At 41.1% G+C, this 24,582-nt stretch overlaps 1 protein-coding gene across 50 annotated transcripts in view; it reads right to left on the bottom strand.

The window, feature by feature from the left end:
- The window catches only part of NRXN1 (neurexin 1), a 1,165,889-nt gene that overhangs the window by 156,270 nt on the left and 985,037 nt on the right, over positions 1 to 24,582 (bottom strand). For 40 of the 50 annotated variants that reach the window (XM_078382536.1, XM_078382566.1, XM_072987591.2 and 37 more), the window contains 2 exons: positions 3,830 to 3,919; positions 1,480 to 1,799 (listed from right to left, as the gene is read on the bottom strand). In XM_078382536.1, coding sequence (XP_078238662.1) covers positions 1,480 to 1,799; positions 3,830 to 3,919 — 410 coding nt within the window. The remainder of the gene's footprint in view (positions 1 to 1,479; positions 1,800 to 3,829; positions 3,920 to 24,582) is intronic. The other 10 variants (XM_078382658.1, XM_078382665.1, XM_072987731.2 and 7 more) reach the window with 1 other exon arrangement.

The raw sequence follows: 24,582 nt of genomic DNA, 5'->3' as shown, positions 1-24,582 counted from the left end.
ATGGTGTGCCTTGATCCTTGAACCACTTGGTCCTTGAACTGCACTTAGAACACAGAGACCCTGGCCCGTCCTCCAAGTTCAAGGCATGTTTGGTATACTCAGAGGCCACATGGCCTGTTGTAATGGAAGAGGAGAGAGAAAAGAACTGGGCATGGGAATGGACATGAATATTGTGAAGAAGGCATAACTGGCTGATTGGAAAACTGAGCAAAAGTGCCCCATAGGTGGCAACATTTTGTTCCCACTCATATGGACCCAGCTTCAACAAATTGTTCCAGGCTGATCCCACTTATACCTTGTTCAAGGTCATCCCAAATGTAGACTAGGCCTCCACACGTCACCCAACCCACAATGGTCCCACTGAGCCTCAACATTCTCAAACTTGTTCTTGCAAGCTGTGAGGGAGAGCGGGTGAGGGAGAGCTGCCTGTATCCATGTTTTCACCTTTAAGACTTGGATTCTCCCACAAGCAAAGAAAATGTTAACTCCCAAGATGTGTCCATGAAAGTTTTCGTGGACAATTCAGACTGCAAATTCATTTCTTGCTGGCCCTGGTTCTCTCCACATTGCATTGTCCTCTGCCCCACCCAGGACAGTAAGGAACGCTGGGGGAGAGAAGGAGTGGAGGGATGGTGTAGAATGAGCCCACTCTAAATTGGGCTCAAGCATCAAAAGTTGATTTTCCTATTTCAAAACAGGATATATTTGTATCTCAGATTTCTTCATTCTAAAATCTGGCACCCTTCTTAAGCCTCATTTCGAAATCCATGTGAGACATCTCTACTCATTGCAAAACTTTGGCCTGGATATATAACATTCGACGAACCATCCCCATTTGTAGAAGGTAGAATATCTGGTTTAAGAAGAAGAAATGCTTCCCTTCTAGGAGACAGCTGTAGAATATGGGGGCCACTGGTCTGACCTGGCAGCTTCTCATGCAGACAACCTTATATATTTTCCATTAAGAAGCAGCAAAATCTGAATAGTGCTCGTTTTTTAAGTAGCCCAATGTTTGCTAAATTAGTCATGCACACCTAATTTCGAATGATCCCAGGTCCATTTCTCTTTTACATCCACAATGCAGTGAAGAATCACAAACCATATGTTGAATTTTACAACAGATGTCTCTTGAAGCACAGCTGTGCTCTCCCATTTGGTCCAAAGCCCACTGGAGCCATAAACGTGGTTATTTGTGAATCTCAGTTGAACCATCCATTTCTACCTGCTCTTTGTATACAGAGCACTGCGGAAAAGGAAATCAACCTCCAGATATTCACCTGGGTTTCACCATGGACAAGACACATGTTTTCCCATCAACTGTGCTATCAAATAGGATGCGACCCCTGTGGCCGATGCCATTGATAACTATCACCTTACATCTTCAGAAACGTTTTGCTATCCATAAAAGCAGGACATCTTCTAAAACAGAGAGAGAGAGAGAGCTGAACAACAAAGAAGAGCCTTTAAGGGCTGACTAACCTGACCAATGGGCTCTTTCGTAGGTGGCTTTCCTCTCCTTGCCGTGCTTGTTGCCAGAGTGGTGGTGGTTTCCATGACCGAGGTGGACATCTCGGACTGCATGGCTGTGGCCGTTGACTCTGTCGTCATAGAGGAAGGCACTTCACCAACGAGTCTCACATTCCCTTCTATCACTATGTTGGCATCATTCTCGGCGGCCATGTTCAGGACTTTCAAGCCATTGTAGTAGAGTCCAGAAAGCTGGCCCTGGAAAGGGTGGCCACGCTCTTTGCCTCCAATTTTAATTGTCGCTTGGCTATTGAAGATTGTGAGCTGGCGGCCTGCAAAGATAGTATTACATACATGCAACAAATGTTGATTGTGAACACTACACTTTAAAAGAGGATGACTTTTAACAAATTCTTATGAGGTGGAGGATGAGAGCAATAAACTACAAGAAAGGAAGGTTGCTCATAATTCATTGCTTTTGAATGAAGTGTCCATGGAATGCAGAATTGTCGATCTAGGTTTGAAATTTCTTAAATGAAAACATTTTTTTTTTTTGTAAAGGTCTACTAGCAGGGCCAGGCGAGAATCTGTTCACATCCATGTTATAATCCATTGGCTGCTATGATTCTATATACAGTGGTGCCTGGCAAGACAAATTTAATTCGTTCCGTGGTTAATGTTGTCTTGCGAAAAATTCATCTTGCAAAACGCGTTTTCCCATAGGAATGCATTGAAATCTAATTAATGCGTTCCTATGGGCAAAAAAAAAAAGTCAGAACAAAGTCAAATTTGGTTTACAAAGGGTTTATTAAGTGCTCTTTAAAGCCATACATATTGTGCAGATGATTTAAAAAAAAAATCAGTCAAAAAAGTAACTTTTTAAACATCATAGAAAAACATTTAAAAAATCAGGAAACATGAGGCAGGAAGAAAAAAAATGGAAAACATTCATCTTGTCAAGCACGGCCATAGGAACGTTTGTCTTGTGAGTCATCAACACCATTGCCAAAACCATTTGTCTTGCAAGTATTTTGTCCTGCGAGGCATTTGTCTTGCGAGGCACCACTGTACTTCCCTCCTCCCCCCACCATTCAAGTAGGGTAGAGATCCAAATTTTAAATGGTTGCTGCAAGTGTGTCAATTGGATTTTAGATTATCTGTTCTACCACACAAAATGTGCCATGTTGTAAAGATTGCACAATTTTCCTGTGTAGTATTTTTCTCACACAAACATCCCCCTGTGACTCAAAAGTCTGTATAGCTCCATATGATTTGTGACTCTGCCGTTATATCACATGCATCCTCGAGTTTATGTTCCAGATGAAGTCTTATTGTCTATCTGATGCTCACATTTTATAAGGTGGGCTATCCACTTAAGCATGTTAGCAAGAATATCACCTTCTAAATTCCTAACACTATTTTCCCCCCACAGGAAATGTGAGATATTCTGCTAACATGCGTGCACACATACATACCACACACATACAAAGAGGAGGCATGAGATACATACTGTATACTGAGCATTTCAGAAACAAACAAAAATGTCAGAAAAATAAAAGAGTGTGAGAGAGATGTCTGTCTTTCAGCAAGCCTACCAAGTGAAAGAAAAAAAGCAACAAAATGAAACTGTTTTGGATGTAAAAGCAATTTCAAGGAATGATACACACATCAATGAAGAGTCATGTCACATTGCTCTTAAATACAGAAATCCTCACCAGTGCAAACCCATTATTATTAGTAGTATTAATAAACATTATAATCTCTTTTGCAGACTGGTTTCTGCTCATAATCAAAGCATGCACACAACTTTAAGCTCTCTTTTAAGTAGTGGTTGTTCCAAAATCCCCTTAGAAGGTAGCAAACGTTAAAGGGACTTCATCTTGTTTGGCAATCATATTGCCCACTATTTAAGATATCCTACAGTTTAAACAATGATTTTGTTCGTTTCTTTTCATGACCATAATGAAGATCTCATCGCTAGATAGACAGATAGAAAGATATTTAGTTAAGAATTTAGATGATGGACCATGTAACATAATCTATGAACGATTTATCAGTTTTGGTTAATGTTTGCTATGAGTACCTTCATAGATTGAGTTAGTGGATTATATTTAACAGTCCCTTTAACCTTAAGTTAACAGGGTAAGATTATTAAACAGGTGGTCCCACTAAATATGTATAGAAATTATTATATATACACGGTATGCAAATATTTACTCTACATTTTACTGTTTAAAATTTGTTTTTAATTTAGTTTTACTGAAAAAATTTATTGTTTTATGTTTATTGGTGTTACAATGAAGCACTACTCGGTTATGTTCAAATTATTTTTTTTATTTGAAGTTTTAATCAATGTTTTTACCTTTGTCGAGTAGCCATTCATCAACTACTCGACCAAGCCGATATGGAATTCGCTGTCTAGCAATCGCCAGGCGCTCGTTATCATTGTTTCCTTTAAAGTTTAAAGAGACATTTCATTGGTTAAAATCTGTAAGGTCAAAGGTTAAAAGTTAATACTTAAAGCTCGAGCTATACAGTTGCCACATGAGTATTATTTTTTGTGGTTTTTTTGAAAAATTTGGATTTTTTTAAAAAGCGCTACCTCGAACATTTCATGGCTCAGACTTGTCATTCATTCATTTATTTTATTTTAGCAAACAAAATTATTCCTACGTTAATTGAAAATTAGAAATCTGCACTTGAGCTAAGTTATTAAAACTTTATGTTATAGACAGACCCCCCGAAAAAAAAAAACAAATTTAAACATCAAACACTAGCTTTACAAAAAGAACGCGCATTGACCTCAGGGTTTTGTCTTTTGCCTTTTTTGATGTTTCTTATTAACTAGTTAAAACATGTTCAGGTGAAACAGGTTTAATTTTGCAAAATACCTCTTGCTCCAACCTCTTAGTCCGGGTTAGTCATTTAAAGAAAAAGAATAATACAAAGCTTAACCACCGTCAAGGACAAACTTACATCTGAGATCTAGAAATCAATCTGATATAATTTATATCCTAGTCAGGAAAAAAAGATATACATTTTTAAAAAGGCTCTAGCTTCTAAACAATTTAATTGAAAAAGCTTCAAAATACTGAATAGGTGGCAAAAAAAGGAAAAGAAATCACGTTATCCATTTTTAAAGACAAAGTCACAGGAAATCGTGACATAGTTTTGGCACCTAACACCAAGGCTTTGACAAAAGTGATGCTGGAAAAAAATGGTTGAAGATCTGGATACAGAGAAATTTAAACTTAAAATTTCATAAGACTCATCAATTGAACAAAACAGTTGCAACTATTACCATGGGTCAAACAACCTTAGAATGAAGACATTCCTTAAGTGTGGAAAGCCATCTGGTTGTCCTAGCATAAGCTTTACAGGCCTCCCACAGTCTTCAAATTAACTTGTGTGACTTTGTGATTGGTCATTAGAAGGTAAACACAGGCCTCATTTGTAAGTAGGATTGCTCTGGCATGTCTTTGGAACACTGTCATAGTTCCAGCTTCTGATGGCATACTGTCTGTAAAATACTGTTTCAGTGCTGCCGATTTCAAAGGAAATTTTGCTTGACTGCTTTTTCTGACGGGAGTGCAGAAATTATCAGTGTTCTCATAACGTCATAACCTGTGATACAGAAATCACTTTAGGTCACCACATTTTCACTCAGGGTGTTTTATACTTTATGATGACATTGGAAACCCAAAGCAAGTTTACTGGCATCAAGGATGGAAGAGAGGTAGGATGGTGGCTCATGTTAGGAAAGAGGTCAAGGCACTTGAACACTGAATTTGACCTACTGTTTCATATTAAGGACAGTGACAAGATGTCCTTGGTTATCCACCCCAGTTCTTTAGCACTTTTAATCCCCCAGGAAAAGCACAGCAGCTGAAAATGCATGTAATTTGTACTCTATGAAAATTCATACAGAAATAAATGGCTTAGCCTTTAAAGTGCCACAATGCTCTTATTTTGGGTTTTAGTTTTGTTTTCTTCTTGCTACTCATGCTGAATAACAAGCAGTTTATGGGAAGCAACCACAGCTTAGACAGAAACCACTCTGACTTGGAACCTGCAGGTGAAAAGAGTTGGAATGGATCATGGAGATTTTAGGAAGGCTTACCTATACTAGCGAAGATCCTCTAAGCAGCCACAGCTGGAGGCCCTCTACGACCCTCCACCACATATCCCCAGGCGCAAGGCCAAATAATGAAACAGCCCTCATTCTGGGGTGAAATGGCAACTGGCCATGGTAATAAAAAAAGGGGCAGTAAAAAGTTAATCCCCTTCTTCACTCCATTCCAAACCCTCCCTGAAAATTCAACCCTAACCTTTTGCTTCATCCCCCAATGCACCTCACTATAAAGCATTGAAGATTCTCACTACACAATTTCATCTTCTTGTTATTATCACATATACAACTCAGCAGCACAGACACATAAGAAGCAGCCTTAACAGGAGTCAGGTCTTTGGTTCCCTTTGACCATTACAGAAAGCTGTCTCAGTTCACCTTATGGGGTTCGGGCAGGGGTCTTTCCCAGCCCTATATGGAGCTCCCACATATTCCCTGGTGGTCTCCCATCCAAGCCCTTGCTTATCTTTGGAAATCAGATGAGAAAATGCATGCACAGAATAGTATGAGGGTCATAATGTGCAGCCTTCGACCATTTCGTTCACAAGCAAATGCTGCCTTAGGAAGCCATGGGTTTAAGGAGATTTGTGATTGTCTGAGTCAAATGATGGGTGTTAAGCATTGCAAATCAGTAGGAACAATGGAAAAATTTTAATTTTGACTTGTCTTAATAGTTCTTCCAAGTCTGGAGGATCTTGTTTGATGTTTCTACCCTTGAACAAAAGCCATACCACAAACTGCAAAGCCTTGTTAGTTGAAGACTCAGCAAACAGAATAGCAGTGCAAATACTTTTGAGTTCCCGGTTCTAGCCACTGTAGGAGTTTCATCACTGATGGTACCTCTGCCTGGTCTTTGAATTTCAGGCTCTGTTGGAAGGCCACAGCCTTCAACTAGCTCATCCAAACTAATGGGTGACTTCATAAATGTGAAGCAATATCTATCGTTTACCTAGTAAATACTCAATAACATTATTACAGTAACCAAAAGCAAAGGAACACTTTCAGAATGACCTTCGGAGGAAAACATGTGGAAAACAGTGCATTGTAACTTTAAATCCATGTCAGCTTCTCCCAGATGCAATGTGAACTTCTAGTTCTGCATGTTAATATTTCCAGATGGATTCTTTTAAGTCCAAAGGCCCTTTTGTGCAAGAAAGATGCTTCGGTTGCAAGGGACACTAAGGAGGACCTTAGCAAAACTTCTGTGGAAAGGTAGGGTAGCCTTGTTACACTGCAAAACCATGTTAAATATCACAAAATTAGAAGTATTTATTTCTTCTACTTTCTTTACCAAAACTCTGATTACTGCCATCGTATAACAAAATCAGCAAGTATGGAGGAACAGAAGTCTGTTCACCCATTTAACAGTACGTTTAGAAGTATTAAAGCTGTGGAACCAAAAGTAAATTTCTCCAACACATTTTTATTGCTTTCCGTCCAACAGGATCGTTCAGCCACACCATCTTAGTTTTCTTGTTGCTTCAGTTTGCCAACAAGGGATCACGTACAGTATCCATGATTTTGTTTTCCCTAAACATCCCTCACTTTCCATCCAACCCAAACTCTACATTTCCAAAGTTCCACTCTGCCCACCTTCTTTTCATTTCCATATTTATTTAGACATTTATGCCTACCTTTTTGTCAACAATATCATACTTAAGATGGCTTACCAAAAATTTTTTTTAAAAATCACCTCCCACTAAAAACAACCCTTGATCTCAGCCTTCTAACTGACAGAAAGAAGAATACAAGATTTATTCCTAGAATTTGAAAATTATAGGTCTGATGAATAGCAATTCTTTAGCTAACTATGGGTACAATTAGCCATCTTTTCTTTATCTTTGAAGTTCTCTTTCAAAGCCTCCTCAGGCTAAAACTCTAGGCTGTCTGGGGTTTGTGAACGTTCACAGCCCCCTATAATATTCTAAAATCCGCAAATTACATTTCATTCCACCTGCCACAGTCTTGCGCCACTGGGAGCTAAAAAGGAAATGAAAAGTGCAGAAATTGCTAGTTGATTTGTAAAGGTCAAACACACACAATAATTTTTGATGACTTTGACTCATCTCTCTCTCTCAAAAATAAGAGTAAGTGTAGAGGAAAATGCATTCAAGTTTAACACCAATGGATTCATTCAGTCGTGATAGTTCACTGAGTTGAAGTACCCAGGAGTTTGGAGTTCAACTGCCTCTCAGGTGAAGAGCCAGTCTTGGAAAAACGGCGCAGTCCTAAAGAGTCTGCAGAAGAAGGAACACTTCTGAGTACTTTATACCTTGGAGACCATAAGTTGGAACTGACTTGCTGGCACTTAGTACTTGCTGGTACTAAGTCAATAGTACCACCAGTAAAGCTACGGACAAATGAAATGGAACTGATTTTTGAAACCTACAAAACTTGGAACATGCTTTATTCCAAGGACACGTATTGCCCCATAGTTCTTTCTTTCTCCACCCCCTCTTCGTTGTCCACACAAAGAACACCACCCATTACTCAAAGTGGATATCGTCACATTTTCAGTGTTTCCATTCACTTTTCTCTTTGGGGGCGGGCATTGGCCAATACTACTGGCCGACAGCTGGTACGCCAAAACAATGAGGATGTGAAAGGAGGATGCGGCAAAATAAGGGCGTACATTTTTAATTCATTTCATTCCTGTACATGCGAACAAAGCATGCAAAAAAGTGTTTCCCCCAAATGGGTAAGATTAAAGGTGGTTTTGTGAGCGTTCTTTTTGTCTTTACTATCCTAAACAAACAAACAATAAACTGAATAAAACCTTATATGTTGCCCAAAAGATTGGATTTTGTACAAAAGCCTTGTATTTGCACCAAATACAAGGGTATTTTAAAAAACATAAAATCCAGGGTTCTTTGCATAAAATGCAAATTTTATATAAAATACAGAGATTTTTGCTAATGATACTGCTGACCAAAATAAATCAATAAATAAAAAGGCTGTGATCTTGTCACTTGGGTACAGGAGTAGAAAATCTTGCTGGGGTTGATACTTTTTCTGTAGCTTCTCAACATGTCCAGACTCCCCCATACACACCTTTTAAAACTTGAGGATGAGAAAAATTGCACGCCTTCAAGGCATCTTTATATCAAAGTGGTATGGTTCTCCTTCTCAACAAGATTGCTGTTCCTATCACACACCCGTGGCAACCTCTCCTGCCAGGTAGATCAGTTTGTCAAGATCTGACCAGCAATCCTGGAGAAATGGGTAACAAAAGCTGAAGAAGGAGGGTAGCTCAAAAGCACAAGTGTAATCTCAAATGGAAGTTGAACACCAACCAATGAAACAAGATGGAAGCTGGTAGGCAGATACACCTAGGTATCCATCAGTCTCCCCTATCTGCTGTATCCCAAACATGTTAAAATACCTATTGCTGCTCTATGGACATCCTTTCTCTTACTGTTCTACACACTGTGCAGTTCCTGTCCTCCATTCTTAGAGATGGCAAGGCCTTGGGGTTTCTTCCATCACAAGGACCACAAATATGGAAGGTAGCACTGGGGCCTTCTGTGATGATCCTGCTGCATGATATCTGAATGGAACTTTGGAATCAATAAATGTACGTTTTCTATGTCTACCTCGTGATGGCTTTCCATTTTAATAGCATTAAGCTCAGTGCTAGCCTGGCACAGTTGGGCAGCATAAATACTAAATACACTTGGAATCCCCAGCAGCTTCCCTCAAGGATGGCGAGTGGGCGGATGAGGCCAACCATTCTTCAGAGCATCTACCATAGTTTATAGTTCAACAAAAAAGGGAAAAAGCCCTACAGCCACTAGGTAAGACACCTCCCCACACAATCTTGCTGATCAGTTCTTTATAACATTGGCATTTTTGTACTCGTTTGTTACAATTAAACTGCTGTATTGTGCAGCTGCAAATCCCTCTTCACCTTTTGGTACCTCGCAGTTAGATATTGCTTGTGGCAGAAGACAACCACATTTTCAAAAGAACTGAGAAAAAGAAAATTGTAGACTTGGTACTATTTCCCACCCCTTCATGGATTGCTGCCTTGTCCTGGCGAAGGGGCTTGAGTAATTCAGAGAAGCTATGGGCTATTCTCTGCAGGGACACGCAAGATGGACAGGTCATACTGGAGAGTTCTGACTAAACATGATTCACCTGGAGTAGGAACTAGCAAGCCACTCCAGTATCTTTGCCAAGAAAACCCCATGATCAGAAACAAAAGGCTAAAAGATATGACGCTGGAAGATGAGCCTCTCAGGTCATAAGGCGTCCAACATGCTACTGAGGAAGAGCGGAGGACAAGGACAAGGAGCTCCAGAGCTAATGAAGTGGTTGGGCCAAAGCCGAAAGGAAGTTCAGCTGCAGATGCGCCTGGAAGTGAAAGGAAAGTCCGATGCTTCAAAGAAACATACTGCACAGGAACCTGGAATGGAAGATCTATAAACCTTGGTAAGCTGGATGTGGTCAAACAGGGGATGACAAGAATAAACATAGACATCCTGGGTGTCAGTGAACTGAAATGGACAGGAATGGGCGAATTCAATTCAGACGATTATCATACCTATTATTGTGGGCAAGAATCCCATAGAAAAAATGGAGTGGCCCTCATAGTCAACAAAAGATTGGAAAAAGCTGTACTGGGACACAATCACAAAAAAAATGATAGAATGATTTTAATATAAATCCAATGCAGACCTTACAACATCACAGTAATCTAAGTTTATGCACCAACCACTGATCCTATAGAGGCTGAAATTGACCAATTAAATGAAGACTTACAACACCTTCTAGAACTGACACCAAAGAAAGGTGTTCTTCTCATTACAGGGGATTGGGTAGTGTGGGCGGCATATAAATTAAATAAATAAATAAATAAATAAATAAATAAATAAATAAATAAATAAATAAATAAATAAATAAAGTAGGGAGTCAAGAGATAAAAAGAACAACAGGGAATTTTGGCCTTAGAGTCCAGAATGAAGCAGGGCAAAGGTTAATAGAGTTTTGTCAAGAGAACAAGCTGGTCATCACAAACACTCTTTTCCAACAACACAAGAGGCGACTCTACACATGGAAATCACCAGATGGGCAATACCGAAATCAGATTGATTGTATTCTCTGCAGCCAAAGATGGAGAAGCTCTATACAGTCAGCAAAAACAAGACCTGAAGTTGACTGTGGCTCTGATCATCAGCTTCTTATAGCAAAACTCAAGCTTAAACTGAAGGAAGTAGGAAAAACCACTGGGCTAGTCAGGTATAATCTAAACCAAGTCCCTTATGAATATACAGTGGAAGTGAAGAATAGATTTAAGGAACTAGATTTGGTGGACAGAGTGCCTGAGGATCTATGGATGAAGGCTCGTAACATTGAAGGCTGTCATGAGTGCAGCCGAAGATCCGGAACCTGAAGGGTTAACTGTAGCTTAGGAGAATGTTGAGCAATTAGAAATACAAACACCTGAATCACCTCCAGATTCTCCTCCCCCAGTAGACAGGCTGAGGGCCAGGCTGAGGGGAAGACTTATGGCAAAAAGGTCAGAGGATCACTTGAAGGCTGCCACCAGAAACATCTGATCAACTAGCCCTGAGTTCTGACAGGATGAAAAGGCTTCCAGCAGTTCAAGGTCTGTTTTTAATATATAAGCAGCTCTCAGATAGCTGAAATGTCATCGAAGCAACAAGTCAAACCTCTGGCTTGCATCCACGCTCCTGACAACCTTGAACCTTGTTTTCTGGACCCTTGGCTTTGGGTTCTGCCCCTGGACTACATTGTGTGAGTTGACTTTGGTATCTGGTGATCGGCTCTGCATTCCGTGAATTCCTGACATAGGACTGGCTTATCGGACTCTGCTGTTGTAATCCCCGGAACGTGACAAAGACTCAGCAACAAAAACCATCCCAAAGAAATGGAAATGCAAGAAAGCAAAGTGGCTGTCCAACAAGGCCTCTCAAATAGCAGAGAAGAGAAGGGAAACAATGCAAGGAAGATAGGGAAAGGTACAGAAAATTGAATGCAGACTTCCAAAGAATAGCAAGGAGAGACAAGAGGGCCTTCTTAAATGAACAATGCAAAGAAACAAAGGGAAATAAAAGGGAAAAACCAGAGATCTAGTCAAGAAAATTGGAGATGTCAAAGGAACATTTTTTTGCAAAGATGGACATGATAAAGGACAAAAATGGAAGGGACATAGCAGAAGACATCAAGAAGAGGTGGCATAATACACAGAGGAATTATACCAGAAAGATCTGGATGACCCAGACAACCCAGATAGTGTGGTTGCTGACCTTGAGCCAGACATCCTGGAGAGCAAAGTCAAGTGGGCCTTAGAAAGTATGGCTAGCAACAAGGCCAGTGGAGCTGATGGCATTCCAGTTGAACTATTTAAAATCTTAAAATATGACGCTGTTAGGGTGCTACACGCAATATGCCAGCAAGTTTGGAAAATTCAGCAGTGGCCAGAGGAATGGAAGAGATCAGTCTACATCCCAATCCCAAAGAAGGGCAGTGCCAAAGAATGCTCCAACTACTGTATAACTGCACTCATTTCACACGCTAGCAAGGTTATGCTCAAAATCCTCCAAGGCAGGCTTCAGCAGTATGTGGACCGAGAACTCCCAGAAGTACCAGATGGATTTCAAAGGAGCAGAGGAACTAGAGACCAAATTGCTAGCATGCACCAGATTATGGAGAAAGCTAGAGACTTCCAGAAAAACATCTACTTCTGCTTCATTGACTATACAAAAGCCTTTGACTCTGTGGACCACAACAAACTATAGCAAGTTCTTAAAGAAATGGGAGTGCCTGACCACCTTGTCTATCTCCTGAGAAATCTATATGTGGGACAGGAAGCGACAGTTAGAACTGGATATAGAACAACTGATTGGTTCAAAATTGGGAAAGGAGTACGTCAAGGCTGTATATTGTCCCCTGCTTATTTAACTTATATGCAGAATACATCATGCGAAATGCTGGACTGGATGAATCCCAAACCGGAATTAAGATTGCCAGAAGAAATATCAATAACCTCGAATATGCAGATGATACCACTCTCATGGCAGAAAGTGAGGAGGAATTAAAGAAACTCGTAATGAGGATGCAAGAGGAGAGTGCAAAAATGGTCTGAAGGTCAATATCAAAAAAACTAAGATCATGGCCATTGGTCCCATTACCTCCTGGCAAAAAGAAGGGGAAGATATGGAGGCAGTGACAGATTTTACTTTCTTGGGCTCCATGATCACTGCAGATGGTGACAGCAGCCACGAAATTAAAAGACGCCTGCTTCTTGGGAGGAAAGCGATGACAAACCTAGACAACATCTTAAAAAGCAGAGACATCACCTGGCCTACAAAAGTCTGCATAGTCAAAGCTATGGTTTTTCCTGTCGTGATGTATGGAAGTAAGAGCTGGACCATAAAGAAGGCTGACCGCTGAAGAATTGATGCTTTTGAACTGTGGTGTTGAAGGAGACTCTTGAGAGTCCCATGGACTGCAAGGAGATCAAACCTATCCGTTCTGAAGGAAATCAACCCTGAGTGCTCATTGGAAGGACAGATCCTGAAGCTGAGGCTCCAATACCTTGGCCATCTCATGAGAAGACTCCCTGGAAAAGCCCCTGATGTTGGGAAAATGTGAAGGCAAGAGGAGAAGGGGACGACAGAGGACGAGATGGTTGGACAATGTTACTGAAGCGACCAACATGAATTTGACCCAACTCCGGGAGGCCGTGGAAGACAGGAGGGCCTGGCGTGCTCTGTTCCATGGGGTCACGAAGAGTCGGACAGGTCTTAATGAGAAACCAACAACAATTATTTCCCATGGTGTGTATGCCTTTTTTTTCTTTTTTCTTTTGTTCCACATGGAGGCCTAAAACATTTTCATCGGAGGTCAAGATGAGGCCCTTTTTAGTTCGCACATTTTGTGAAACTGTGCTAGGAAAACTCTTTATATGTTGGCTGACAAAAAGCACAGAACATATAATCATGAAAGCCACTGAAAATAAAACAATGACAAATTTCAATCAAAAGGAAACAGCACAAACAAGGTATATATACAGGTGCGCCTTCCAGGATCTTATGCCTTACTGTCAGGAGAGTACTGTTAAATATGGAAGTGCAGATGCACTTCCTGATGGTCTCCACAGTCAGTCTCCAAAAAGACAGTACAAATATGCAAGCGGCTGCATTGGCCTATAGATTAACTGATCTTTTGTAAAATTAATGGCTCTTAATTGCCCAAACCCCCCTCAAATACTTTGCATTACATCAGGGACAGCTTCCAAAAATAAACCATCCCTTTATCCCAAACATTTATGTCCCAACATCTGTGAGGACTGTAGCTAAACTGAGAGGCATAGCTGATTATGTTCCTGCCCTGGTAACCCAACATTCATGCATCTTTGATCTTGCAAGTTTTAGCTCCTGTACTCCACCACTCACTCTTTTTCTTGGCACCTGCTAATAGTCCACATAAACTAAAGGTGCAGTGCAGTGCCTACAGGTTTCATGAGATTGGAGCAGCACATGTGCAAGGTCACAAACTTTTATAAAATGTGCCACAGAGGGAAAAGCGTATTAGATGGGACAAGTAGCTGGTCAGCCTGCCCAGGCCTACATAAGGACATCACCTCAGGAAGATTGGAATGGTGGAAAGCTCAGAAAATACAAATAGGTGAAAAAACTTATGTTCTGATAACAATAACAAGTAAGCAGCAACACCAAACTGAACCCGGTTATTAAACCAAACTAGAGCAGACAGACTGAATCTAAGGGACATACCCTGTTTCCCCGAAAATAAGAGCTAACCTGAAAATAAGCCCTAGTATGATTTTTCAGGATGCTCATAATATAAGCCCTACCCCAAAAAGAAGCCCTAGTTAAGTGAAACCCCGCCCTCCACCATTGTGCAGCATTGTGCAGCAACCAGAAGAAGATGGGAAAGGTTCCCCTTGACATTTAGTCTAGTCGTGTCCGACTCTAGGGAGCAGTGCTCATCCCTGTCTCCAGCGTTTGGCCATAGACAGTTTCCATGGTCATGTGGCCAGCATGACTGGACACGGAACGCTGTTACCTTCACAATGTGGTGGTACCTATTTATCTACTTGCATTTACATGCCTTCGAACTGCTAGGTTGGCGGAGCTGGGACAAGTGACGGGAGCTCACTCTGTTGCATGGATTCGCTCTTACGACTGCTGGTCTTCCGACCTTGCAGCACAGAGGCTTCTGCGGTTTAACCCACAGTGCCACCATGTCCCACAAGAAGATGACATGACTGTAAAATAAAACACCCCCTGAAAATAAGCCCTAATACATTTTTAGAGCAAAAAATTTATATAAAACCCTGTCTTATTTTCGGGGAAGCACGGTATATACACACTATCAAAGTTCAGTGGGTCAACTCTGATTGGGGCTAACAGTTGAATGTACCTAATTTTCAAAACTGTTGCCTCTCTGAAAATAGAAGATATTAGCAAAGGTCATGATGCTAATTAGTGATGGGCATGAACAAGCAAAATGGTGGTTCGTTGTAGTTTGTGATTTGTTGAAAGTCACATATCACAAATTTCCCAAACTTGGGGGAAAAAAAGAACTACGAATCAGTTTGCTTTGGTTTAGATGTTCAGAAACCCTAGAATAGTCCTCCCAGCCACCTAGAGATACCAACATTCAAGTGAAGCTTCCCCGACTCTCCTCTACACCCCCTCCAAGTTTGTTGATTTTGGATGTCCAAGTTATATATCTTCAAAGCAAGTCCCCCCAGGAAAGTGGCCTTTAGCAGCTGGCTTAGCGAAAATTCTAGCAGTGGTTCATGCCAGGGCCCCTAACGGAGGGTGTTGCTCATCAGGAGGTGAACTGGGGAGGGACACTGCCCGTTCCCCTAATCTCATGGACAATGTCATGCTGGAGGTCTGAAATGAGATACAGAGGTTGCTGTGGGGTCAGCAAGTGTTGCAAGAGACAGTCTGCCTGACAAGTGAAGCAACATTCCACTGGAGATCTGAGGTTATCTGAGGCAGAAGCATTCCTCTGACTAGCAGAATCAGCTCTGAGGGGGAAAATGGCTCTTGTGAATCAGTTTTATAAATAAGAACAAGCAACTCCTCCAGAGCCCTTTGAACCATGAATCTGGCTGCTTGACGCCAATCCAGTAGTCTTTAGGTGTCCCCCCCCACGCCCCAGAGTTTCCAAGTGCTTCTAAATGGCAGGAGAAGGCTGTTGGGCTGAGCTCAGTGGCTTAGGGGTTGGGTGTTCAATTCCCCATTGTGCCTCCTTGAGAATGGCTGGCCTTGATGATTGATAGGGTCTCTTTCAGCCCTGCATTTCAAAGGTATTATTATTAGCATTATTACTAATAGTATTAGTAGCAGTATTATTAGTATTGTTGTTGTTGTTGTTGTTGTTGTTGTTGTTGTTGTTGTTGTTGTTGGTAGTAGTAGTAGTAAAATAGGCAAATGAACCAAACATGGCTAAAAAGTTTGTTGTTTCAGTTCATTTTGGTTAGCCATTTTTGACAAACCCAAACTGACCCAACCAACAAACCAGTGATTTTTTATGAACTTCCTTGTTTGTGTTTTGGTTTGTGCCCATCTCTAGTGTCAATACCCATTTCAGCAAAATGTTTCTGGATTTCTAGTTTGGCGATGTGGGTTTCACTCTGATATGAATGACTGAGTCTGGGTGTGTGTGGAAACTGTCATCTGGTGAATGAAACTGTCTTCTGGCAAATGGCTCAGCTAATGAAATCAAATCATAGGGACGTGGTGGCGCTGCGGGCTAAACCGCAGAAGCCTGTGCTGCAGGGTCAGAAGACCAAGCAGTCGTAAGATCGAATCCATGCGACGGAGTGAGCTCCCATCGCTTGTCCCAGCTCCCGCCAACCTAGCGGTTCGAAAGCATGCAAATGCGAGTAGATAAATAGGGACCACCTCGGTGGGAAGGTAAACAGCGTTCCGTGTCTAAGTCACACTGGCCATGTGACCACGGAAGATTGTCTTCGGACAAAACGCTGGCTCTATGGCTTGGAAACGGGGATGAGTACCGCCCCCTAGAGTCGAACACGACTGGACAAAAATTGTCAAGGGGAAACTTTACCTTTACCTAATGAAATCAAATGATCTCAGTGACTCATTTACAAAATGGTGGTTTAATTCCTCAAATAAGTCAAATTTTAAAAGAGAGGGCTTTTGCCTCTCCATAAAAGCCCGCTTACTTCCTGCAATGCAGATTGTCTCTCCTCCTTAGCAGTCCTCCAAAGGAAAGAAGGGGCCATGTCACCTTATAAGTAAAAAACAGAATTATTTTGACATGCTGTCTTCAAGTCAGGGGACTGTGTAAGGTGATTCCCTTTCTCCAGTTTTAGTCTGTTCTGTTTCTCTTGAATCTTGTCCCTTTGATTTGCAGCCATTTTAACAGGGCTGTAATCAATGATCAAAGGAAAAAAGTGTCATGCCCAACTCACTTCACCACCCACAGTAGTAAGTGACAGCTTCCTCTGTGTGTGTGTCATCAGGAAACTAAGGAGGAGTGAATGATGTGTTATACAAAGAAGAAGCAAGAAACGGTAAAAAAGAAAAAAGAAAAAGCAGCACGGAAGGAGGTAAGCAAACCAAGGGCTTTGGTTGTTAAATTAAAGGTTAGATGATGTTATCACATTAAATTGTAAAGTGCCAAGAGAGTATTTTAAGCGCTATAAAGGTAAAGGTAAAGGTTCCCCTTGACAATTTTTGTCCAGTCGTGTTCGACTCTAGGGGGAGGTGCTCATCCCCGTTTCTAAGCCATAGAGCCAGCATTTTTGTCCAAAGACAATTTTCCGTGGTCACATGGCCAGTGCGACTTAGACCCGGAACCCTGTTACCTTCCCACCGAGGTGGTCCCTATTTATCTACTTGCATTTGCATGCTTTCGAACCGCTAGGTTGGCGGGAGCTGGGACAAGCGACGGGTGCTCACTCCGTCGCATGGATTCGATCTAATACTGCTGGTCTTCTAACCCTGCAGCACAGACTTCTGCGGTTTAGCGCTATAGGCCAGTATATAAGCAGCACACTTTGCTTCTTAAAAAATAAACAATTTTTATTATTGTCTATGTCATTCTGAGTTTGGTGATTTGAATCGCACTAATTTGTCAAAAGAGGCCATCAGCTGTTTCTTAGGTGCTTAGCTATCTCTCAAGGTGACACATCCAGGCTCAACTGCTTATTCACGTGGAACACCTTTCTCACCCTGGAATGACAACAGTTGTAAAGGTGTTCCACGTGAACAAAAGTTGTTTGGTCTCTCATACTTTGGGTCAACTTCACTTTTGACTTTTAGGGGTTTACCACTCTCTGAACTCCCCAGCCAGACACTAAAAGTTAGAAACTGTGTCTCAGCTGGTTAAAGAGATTTTGTTAAAGCTCAAGATGATCTGCAAGTTGAATCCACGCAATCAGAAGGATGCATTCCTCAGTATCTCGGAGCTTACTCTGAGGTGCTTAGGATAGCAGTCCTGCTGATCCTAATGAAACAGGTCCCAACGAGCAAACAAAAATCAACTGGTATGTTCAGTCATTTTCACCGCCCACTGTACAGGAGTTGCAGGAGAGATAATGGACTACATTCATTTTAACAGAAGATTGGACCTCTGGTGGCTTAAACCTATGGAGGAGTCCAAGGAGCAGATGAGGTTTGCTAAAAAGGGTTAATGAATATCTGAAGACTTCCTGGGGTCCACAGGACTTCCCCCCTCAATTCGCCTAGAATTCTCCTCAGGAGAACCACTCTGCTGACTCTCAAAGCAGGAACTGGAAAATGGCTACTCAACGTACAAGCCAATGGAAAGAAAGAAGGTCACTGAGTGGGCAAACCACCACAAATCGGAATAATAACAATGTTAAAAGGAAACAGAGCCAAAGGGCTATGCACTGATGGAGAATGGCATTTAAGAGACAAAAATCTGTTCTCTGTCAGTGGCACAGCAAGCCAAGTAGCCCTTGGCCAAAGAAAGCTTTATACTTTCAGCTACGTCTAAAAGTGGCATTTCAATTTGTGGATTTTATGCCTTGCAGATATTTGACTATAAAAGAGTAATACATTTCAAATTGAAAGGTTTAAACTTGTACATGCAAGATGTGTTTTTTTGTCTGTGGGTGGGTGGGTTTTTCTCCTTTTTTGGCTTTTTTGTTTTGTTTTCATGCTCTGGGCTAGGCAGAGCTATAGAAACTGTGAATTACAAAAGCTGAAGCTCTGGGAAATTTTAAAATAAAAACAACAGCAACGGAGAAGCTGTATTTGCATGAGAAGCAGCTGGCTCGCTGCGCCATGGCATAGTCAACTGTGGTGCCTCGGAAACCATTGCTTTTGTGTGGAACTTAGGTGGAAGAGCTACACTTGCTTCATGAGGAAGGACAGAGAGAATGGCATTTCATGCTGTGGAAATATTAATTAAAATGTAATTAAATTTAATATGATTCTATTGAAATTGAAATCCTCTCATCCCATTGGCCTGCATAAATAAATCAACTGACAGAAAGTCACGGGTGGATAATGGGTACCCGCTAGGCAGTCAGTTGCTTATTAGGAATGGGGAAATTGATTAGTTTCTGTCTCACCTGCATTTTTATATATATATATCTCAAGCTCTTTCAAATAAGTTACAAACAGTGTATGCAGCTGCAATCAGATACATGTTTTGGTAATGGGGATGTAACAAAGTTGTACAGTGCTGCCCCACACCACGATGATAATTCGTTCCCCTGAAATCGCTGTTAAGTGAAAACATCGTCCAGCGAAAACAGTTTCCCCATTGGAATGCATTGAAACCCATTTAATACGTTCCAATGGGGAAATTACCTCATCGTCCAGCAAAGATCGCCCATAGGGGAAGCCATTTTCCGAGCACCGATCAGCTGTTAAAATGGCTGCCCTGCGAAGCATGGGTCTGGAAACACAGGGCAGCCAATTTGCGGAGCCGGAAAATAGCGTGTCTTGCGAACAAGCGGTTCGCGAAGCACGGACCTAATCGTCGTCAAACAAAAATCCCCATAGGAAACATTATCCTGCAGATTCGTCGTACAGTGGGGTCATTGTCTAGCAAGATACCACTGTATTTCAAAAGCAATACAATGGGTAGGAATGAAATTATTGTACTGATTAAATGAAGGATGTTTTAGCTACTTTCAAAATCTCCCTTTCATCTGAGGTCCTGTCACATTATTTTAAATAGGAGTTTTGGAGTCATTTTGTAATCAATCCTAAGCCCCACCCCAAGAAACACAAGGTAATGGATAGTAAAGAGAGGTGTAACAAGTTATATAACGTTACTCTTGCACTAGCATCAGAATAAATAATGATAATGAACTACTTCTCAACATTAGCATTAGCTATGGGGATGAATTAATGTTTCAAATTCAGAGATTTTTCCTGTCCCACATGTGATTTAAAGATTCCAGTAAATTCTTCAAAACCAAACAAAGATGTATCTATCTTTACTGGTGAAATTCAGTAAGTATTCCTATTTCCAGCATGGGGAGGAAGATGTGAAATGAGAATCCACATTGTAAAAAAAAAAAAAAATTAAGAAGACTCATGTTAAAAAAAAGGAAAGAAGTAGCAAATCTAAAGGATGAAAAAAAGAGTGGTGATCCTAATTCAATGTTGATATGGTTAAATACACTGGGATTCAATTGAGTACTTTAAGAGTTAAGTACTCAACACCCCCACACCCGACCATGACGGATGAAACTGTCAGTTTTACTATTTCCCCCATTTGATTGTTTTAAAAATGTCCAGTAGGAAAAAAAATCTTAATCGAAATCCTCATTCTCATCTACTTAGAAGTTCTTGTTAAGATGGGACATGTAGACTATGAGGTCTTGTGCCAATATAAAGGGAAATGAGAATCCCTCGTACTCCTATGGTTCTATGTAGGTTTATACATTCATGGGTTTATTCAATTTATCTTTGAAACAGATTTGATGTACATGAAGTGTACCATGATTCCTGCACTTACTTCACACTTCACACAGGTGCATACATATCAGATTAATGTTACTCATGTTTTCACACACAAGAAGGTTTGCATATCTCTGAAAAGGTGACATCTGAGTCTCTCTAGCCGCCTAGAGTGGTCAATATAACCAGATAGGTGGGGTATAAATAGGAATAAACAAACAAACAAACAAACAAATAAATAAATCTCTACTCATATACAGAAGAGATTGAGAAATTCCTGTCACTGGCAACTCAGCCTCAGTCATCTTGGTCTAGTGGCAATTTGTTGTCTTCATCTTAGAGAGAAGAGGACTCACCAAATCCCACAGATTCAATAGACCTACTCTTGTTGAGACTTACTACTGGATTTCAGCCATTAGCATGCCTATTTAAGCCTTGGCCAATGGGCTTTTCCTACTCCAATGCCAATTAGAAATGCAAAAGACAGTTCCACATCAAGATTTTTAAAAAAGGCTATCAGCTCAGATGGGAAAGAATACTAATATTTTCAAGATTTTCACTGCAATTAACAGGGTATCTTGTTGATTACTAGTCTCTTCCATTTTATCCCTTCCTCCAAGACTTTCCTCTGCCCTGCCTCACCTTCTCCAGGGCAACAGAACCAAGCATACTCCCACAGTTTCACAAAATACAAAACTGGCTTAGAGTTGTTGTTGTTATGTGCTGTCAAGTCCCTTCCAACTTATGGCAACCCTTTGAATGAGCAATCTCCAAAAGGTTCTGTCCTCCACAGTCCAGTTCAACTCCTGTGAACTCAAGCCAGTGGAGTCAATCCATATCATGTTTGGTCCTCCTCTTTTCCTGTTGCCTTCCACCTTTCCCAGCATTATGGACTTTTCTAGAGAATCCTGCCTTCTCATGATGTGCCCAAAGTAGGACAGCCTCAGCCTCAGCATCTTTGCCTCCAAAGATAGTTCAGGCTCAATTTTATCTGGGACCTACTTGTCCTATCCACAAAGCTCTTCTCCAGAACCACATTTCAAATGAACACCCTCGCATCAGCTATCATTAACTGTCCATTTTTCCCATCCATACATGCTGATTGGCAATACAGTGATGCCTCGCAAGACGAATGTCTTGCACAATGAAAAACTCACAATTTTTGGTGATTCGCAAGACAAATTTTTCTATGGCTGTGCTTGGCAAAATGAATAGGAACACATGAATTAAATTTCAATGCATTCCTATGGGAAACCGCGCTTCGCACGATGAAATTTTCACAATACAAAACGACTCGCGGAACAAATTATTTTCGTCTTGCAAGGCACCACTGTATAGGGGTGTGGATGATCATGGTCTTGGTCTCCAGCAACACATCTGTACACTTGAGGATCTTCTCTAAAGAACTATCTATAAGTGCCTACAGCTAAAGCAAGCTTTCTCTCCATCCATTCTACCTATTCTTTTCCTCATCTCCCTTTCTTTCTCTCTACGTCCCATTCCCTTTTAATACAAACTAGCAAAAATGGCATTGATCAGCTTCTTTTCTACCCCCTCATTATTCAGGACACAAGCCTCAACTTCTTTGTTATCCTTAACAAATTTTTAAAGAGGGAAATGAATGATCTTTCAAAGAAAACAGCTCCGCTGACACAATTTACAAATCCACTCTCTCCGAGGAAACTACTTGACCTTTCTCACAATAGACTGAAACACAAGGAATTGTAAGGAGGATATTGCTGCCATTGCATCTTTACAGATTTCAGGTGGCTTCATTAAGGCATCCACACGCGTGGCAAAATGAATGCATTATTAAAAAGGGGCCGCATTGCGCTCTTTCAAATATTAGCAAAATAAAAGCTGCTTCGTTTTGCGGCTGAGGACCATGAAGTACAGAGCAAAACAACCTTGCGTTTGAAAGAGACAGCCCTTTAAAGCTAAATGGTGCAAGGGAAGCCATGTAATATTAATGAGTTCCTCAGCTTAATAAACTTATAGGATCCGTTGAATGATCTGTATCCGGTCATCGATCCCTGGACAAAACTCCAAGTGAAGTTACTGGCAACAGATCAATAGAGGGAAACGTCAACGGGCGGCTCTGCCTCCCATCCTCCTTGCTGGAAACACGTGTGCCCAAAGTCATTTCCTCATATCCGTTTGAAAGTTGGCACACTCCCCACAAGGAAAAAAAAAAGAGATACATCGTGGCATACAAATCAATAAGTCGACAAGGCTCAGGGAGAAATGTGCATGGCCAATTAAGTTTAAAGTCGTTCAGCGAGGGCTGTTTGCAAAGAGCCAAGCCTGTGGAGATGTCTCCAATGAAACCCAAGAATACCCACTGGATCCAACAGAGTGATGCTGGAAATTAAAGGCACTCAGAGATCCACGCTCATTAAAACCTTTATTCCAAACGTTTCATCTGTGTTTGTCTTTCTGCCAGTGAAATCACACCACAGAGAAAATGTGTGCAGTTGTCGCAGCTGCTTCGAATTGCAAGAAAAAGCAGCAAGAGAGAAAGAGAGAAAAATATATATCTTGAACCAGGGGTTTGAGTGGTGATGGAGAGGACAGCCAATCTGTTTCTGGATGGGGCAGAATTTGCGACAGAAACTCAGCCATGCCATGCGCTATTGGCTGGTGCCTCTAAATCTAGAGGCAACAAGATGGTGGCAAACTTTGGCTATGGCCTGTTTTAATTGGCCTGATTGTCCTTAGGCCATCAGACATCTCTTCCTAATTGCCAGAACAATATGTTATTTTAATTTTTTTTCCTTTTTAATATTTTTATTGTCTGTTTTGGTCCTTTATGACTAGCAGCAGAGGGGTTTCCTGGCCTCAAATTAATTTCCTCTGTATGTAATTGGTTCAAAACTTGGTAAAACATATTTGTCCCTCTCCTTGCAGCCTTTCAGATGATGATGAAGAAGTGGATGGACGGATAGTGACAGAGAAAGAGAGAGAGAGAGAGAGACGTGCTTCCCATTTTTGACTCTAGCCCTGCCCACTCCCATCACGCAGCCACGAAATATTAGCCCCAAGCGAATGCAGGCTTTGATGGAGAGAGAGAGAGAATCTCTCAACCCTACTTTAAGACACAGGAAGCCAAATAAATGGCACACAAATGTCACACCCTTTTAGAACCAGTTGTTGTACACCTCATGGGAAAAGGAAGACTAGAGTCCAGTCCACACATCCACCTCTTTCACCAGCATTGGGATGAATTGTGACCCATTCCTCATTAGACAGGGGGGAAGCTAAATTTAAGACCGAGTTCCTGTTCTTTTTGAGATCCATTAAATTGTTTTTAGTGAACACCCACCCACACCTGGAATAGCTCTCTGCTGGAGTTCCTTTAGGCAGAGAACCCAGCTCATATGCTGGAAAACAACAACACAAATCACAGAAGGCATCAGAGACAGTAGTCTATATTATGTGTGCTTGTGTTTGTCTGTTTGTATGTATGTATGTGTGTCTCCTGGCAGGTAAGACAGGGTCCTTTCCTACATTGATATGATTCCTGTACTTTGCCCAGATCAAAACATTTTTCGTTCTGGAAAAGGTCAAATAGAAATGTTCCAAAATAATCTCATACAACCAGAAAAATAAGAAACTGCCAGGGCTGCAGGTGAGCCTGGAATCTTTGCAGGGAGAAAAAGAACACAGTATTGAATATAAGACATCTGTATTTTTCTATTGAAAACGTCTGACATTTTGAAGCCAAGATGATTTTTTTTACCAAAGCAATGAAGATAGGAACCCTCGTTACATTAATAAAAGTAATAAGCCTGTCCCATCTAATACTGTGGTAGAAATTACAACATGGAGGTGTTGAAAAAGATAATAAAAACAATATGATATCTCTGTGTTTGGGTACATAGCGGAGAAGGTACCATAAAATTGGAGAAGGAAAAGACTAATCTGGGGTGTGTTTTGTTCCAAGCCACAGCTCAGTGGTTTAGATATCTGCCCGAGGAACCACAGGTTGGGAGTTCGATTCTCCACTGTGCCTCCTCAACAAGGGTCTGACTTGATCATCTTTACGGTTCCTTCCAGCTCTGCAGTTCTAAATTA

The sequence above is a fragment of the Pogona vitticeps genome, chromosome 1, assembly GCF_051106095.1.
Source record: "Pogona vitticeps strain Pit_001003342236 chromosome 1, PviZW2.1, whole genome shotgun sequence".
Classification (NCBI taxonomy): Eukaryota; Metazoa; Chordata; class Lepidosauria; order Squamata; family Agamidae; genus Pogona; species Pogona vitticeps.
This window is presented reverse-complemented; position numbering and strand designations above follow the sequence as displayed.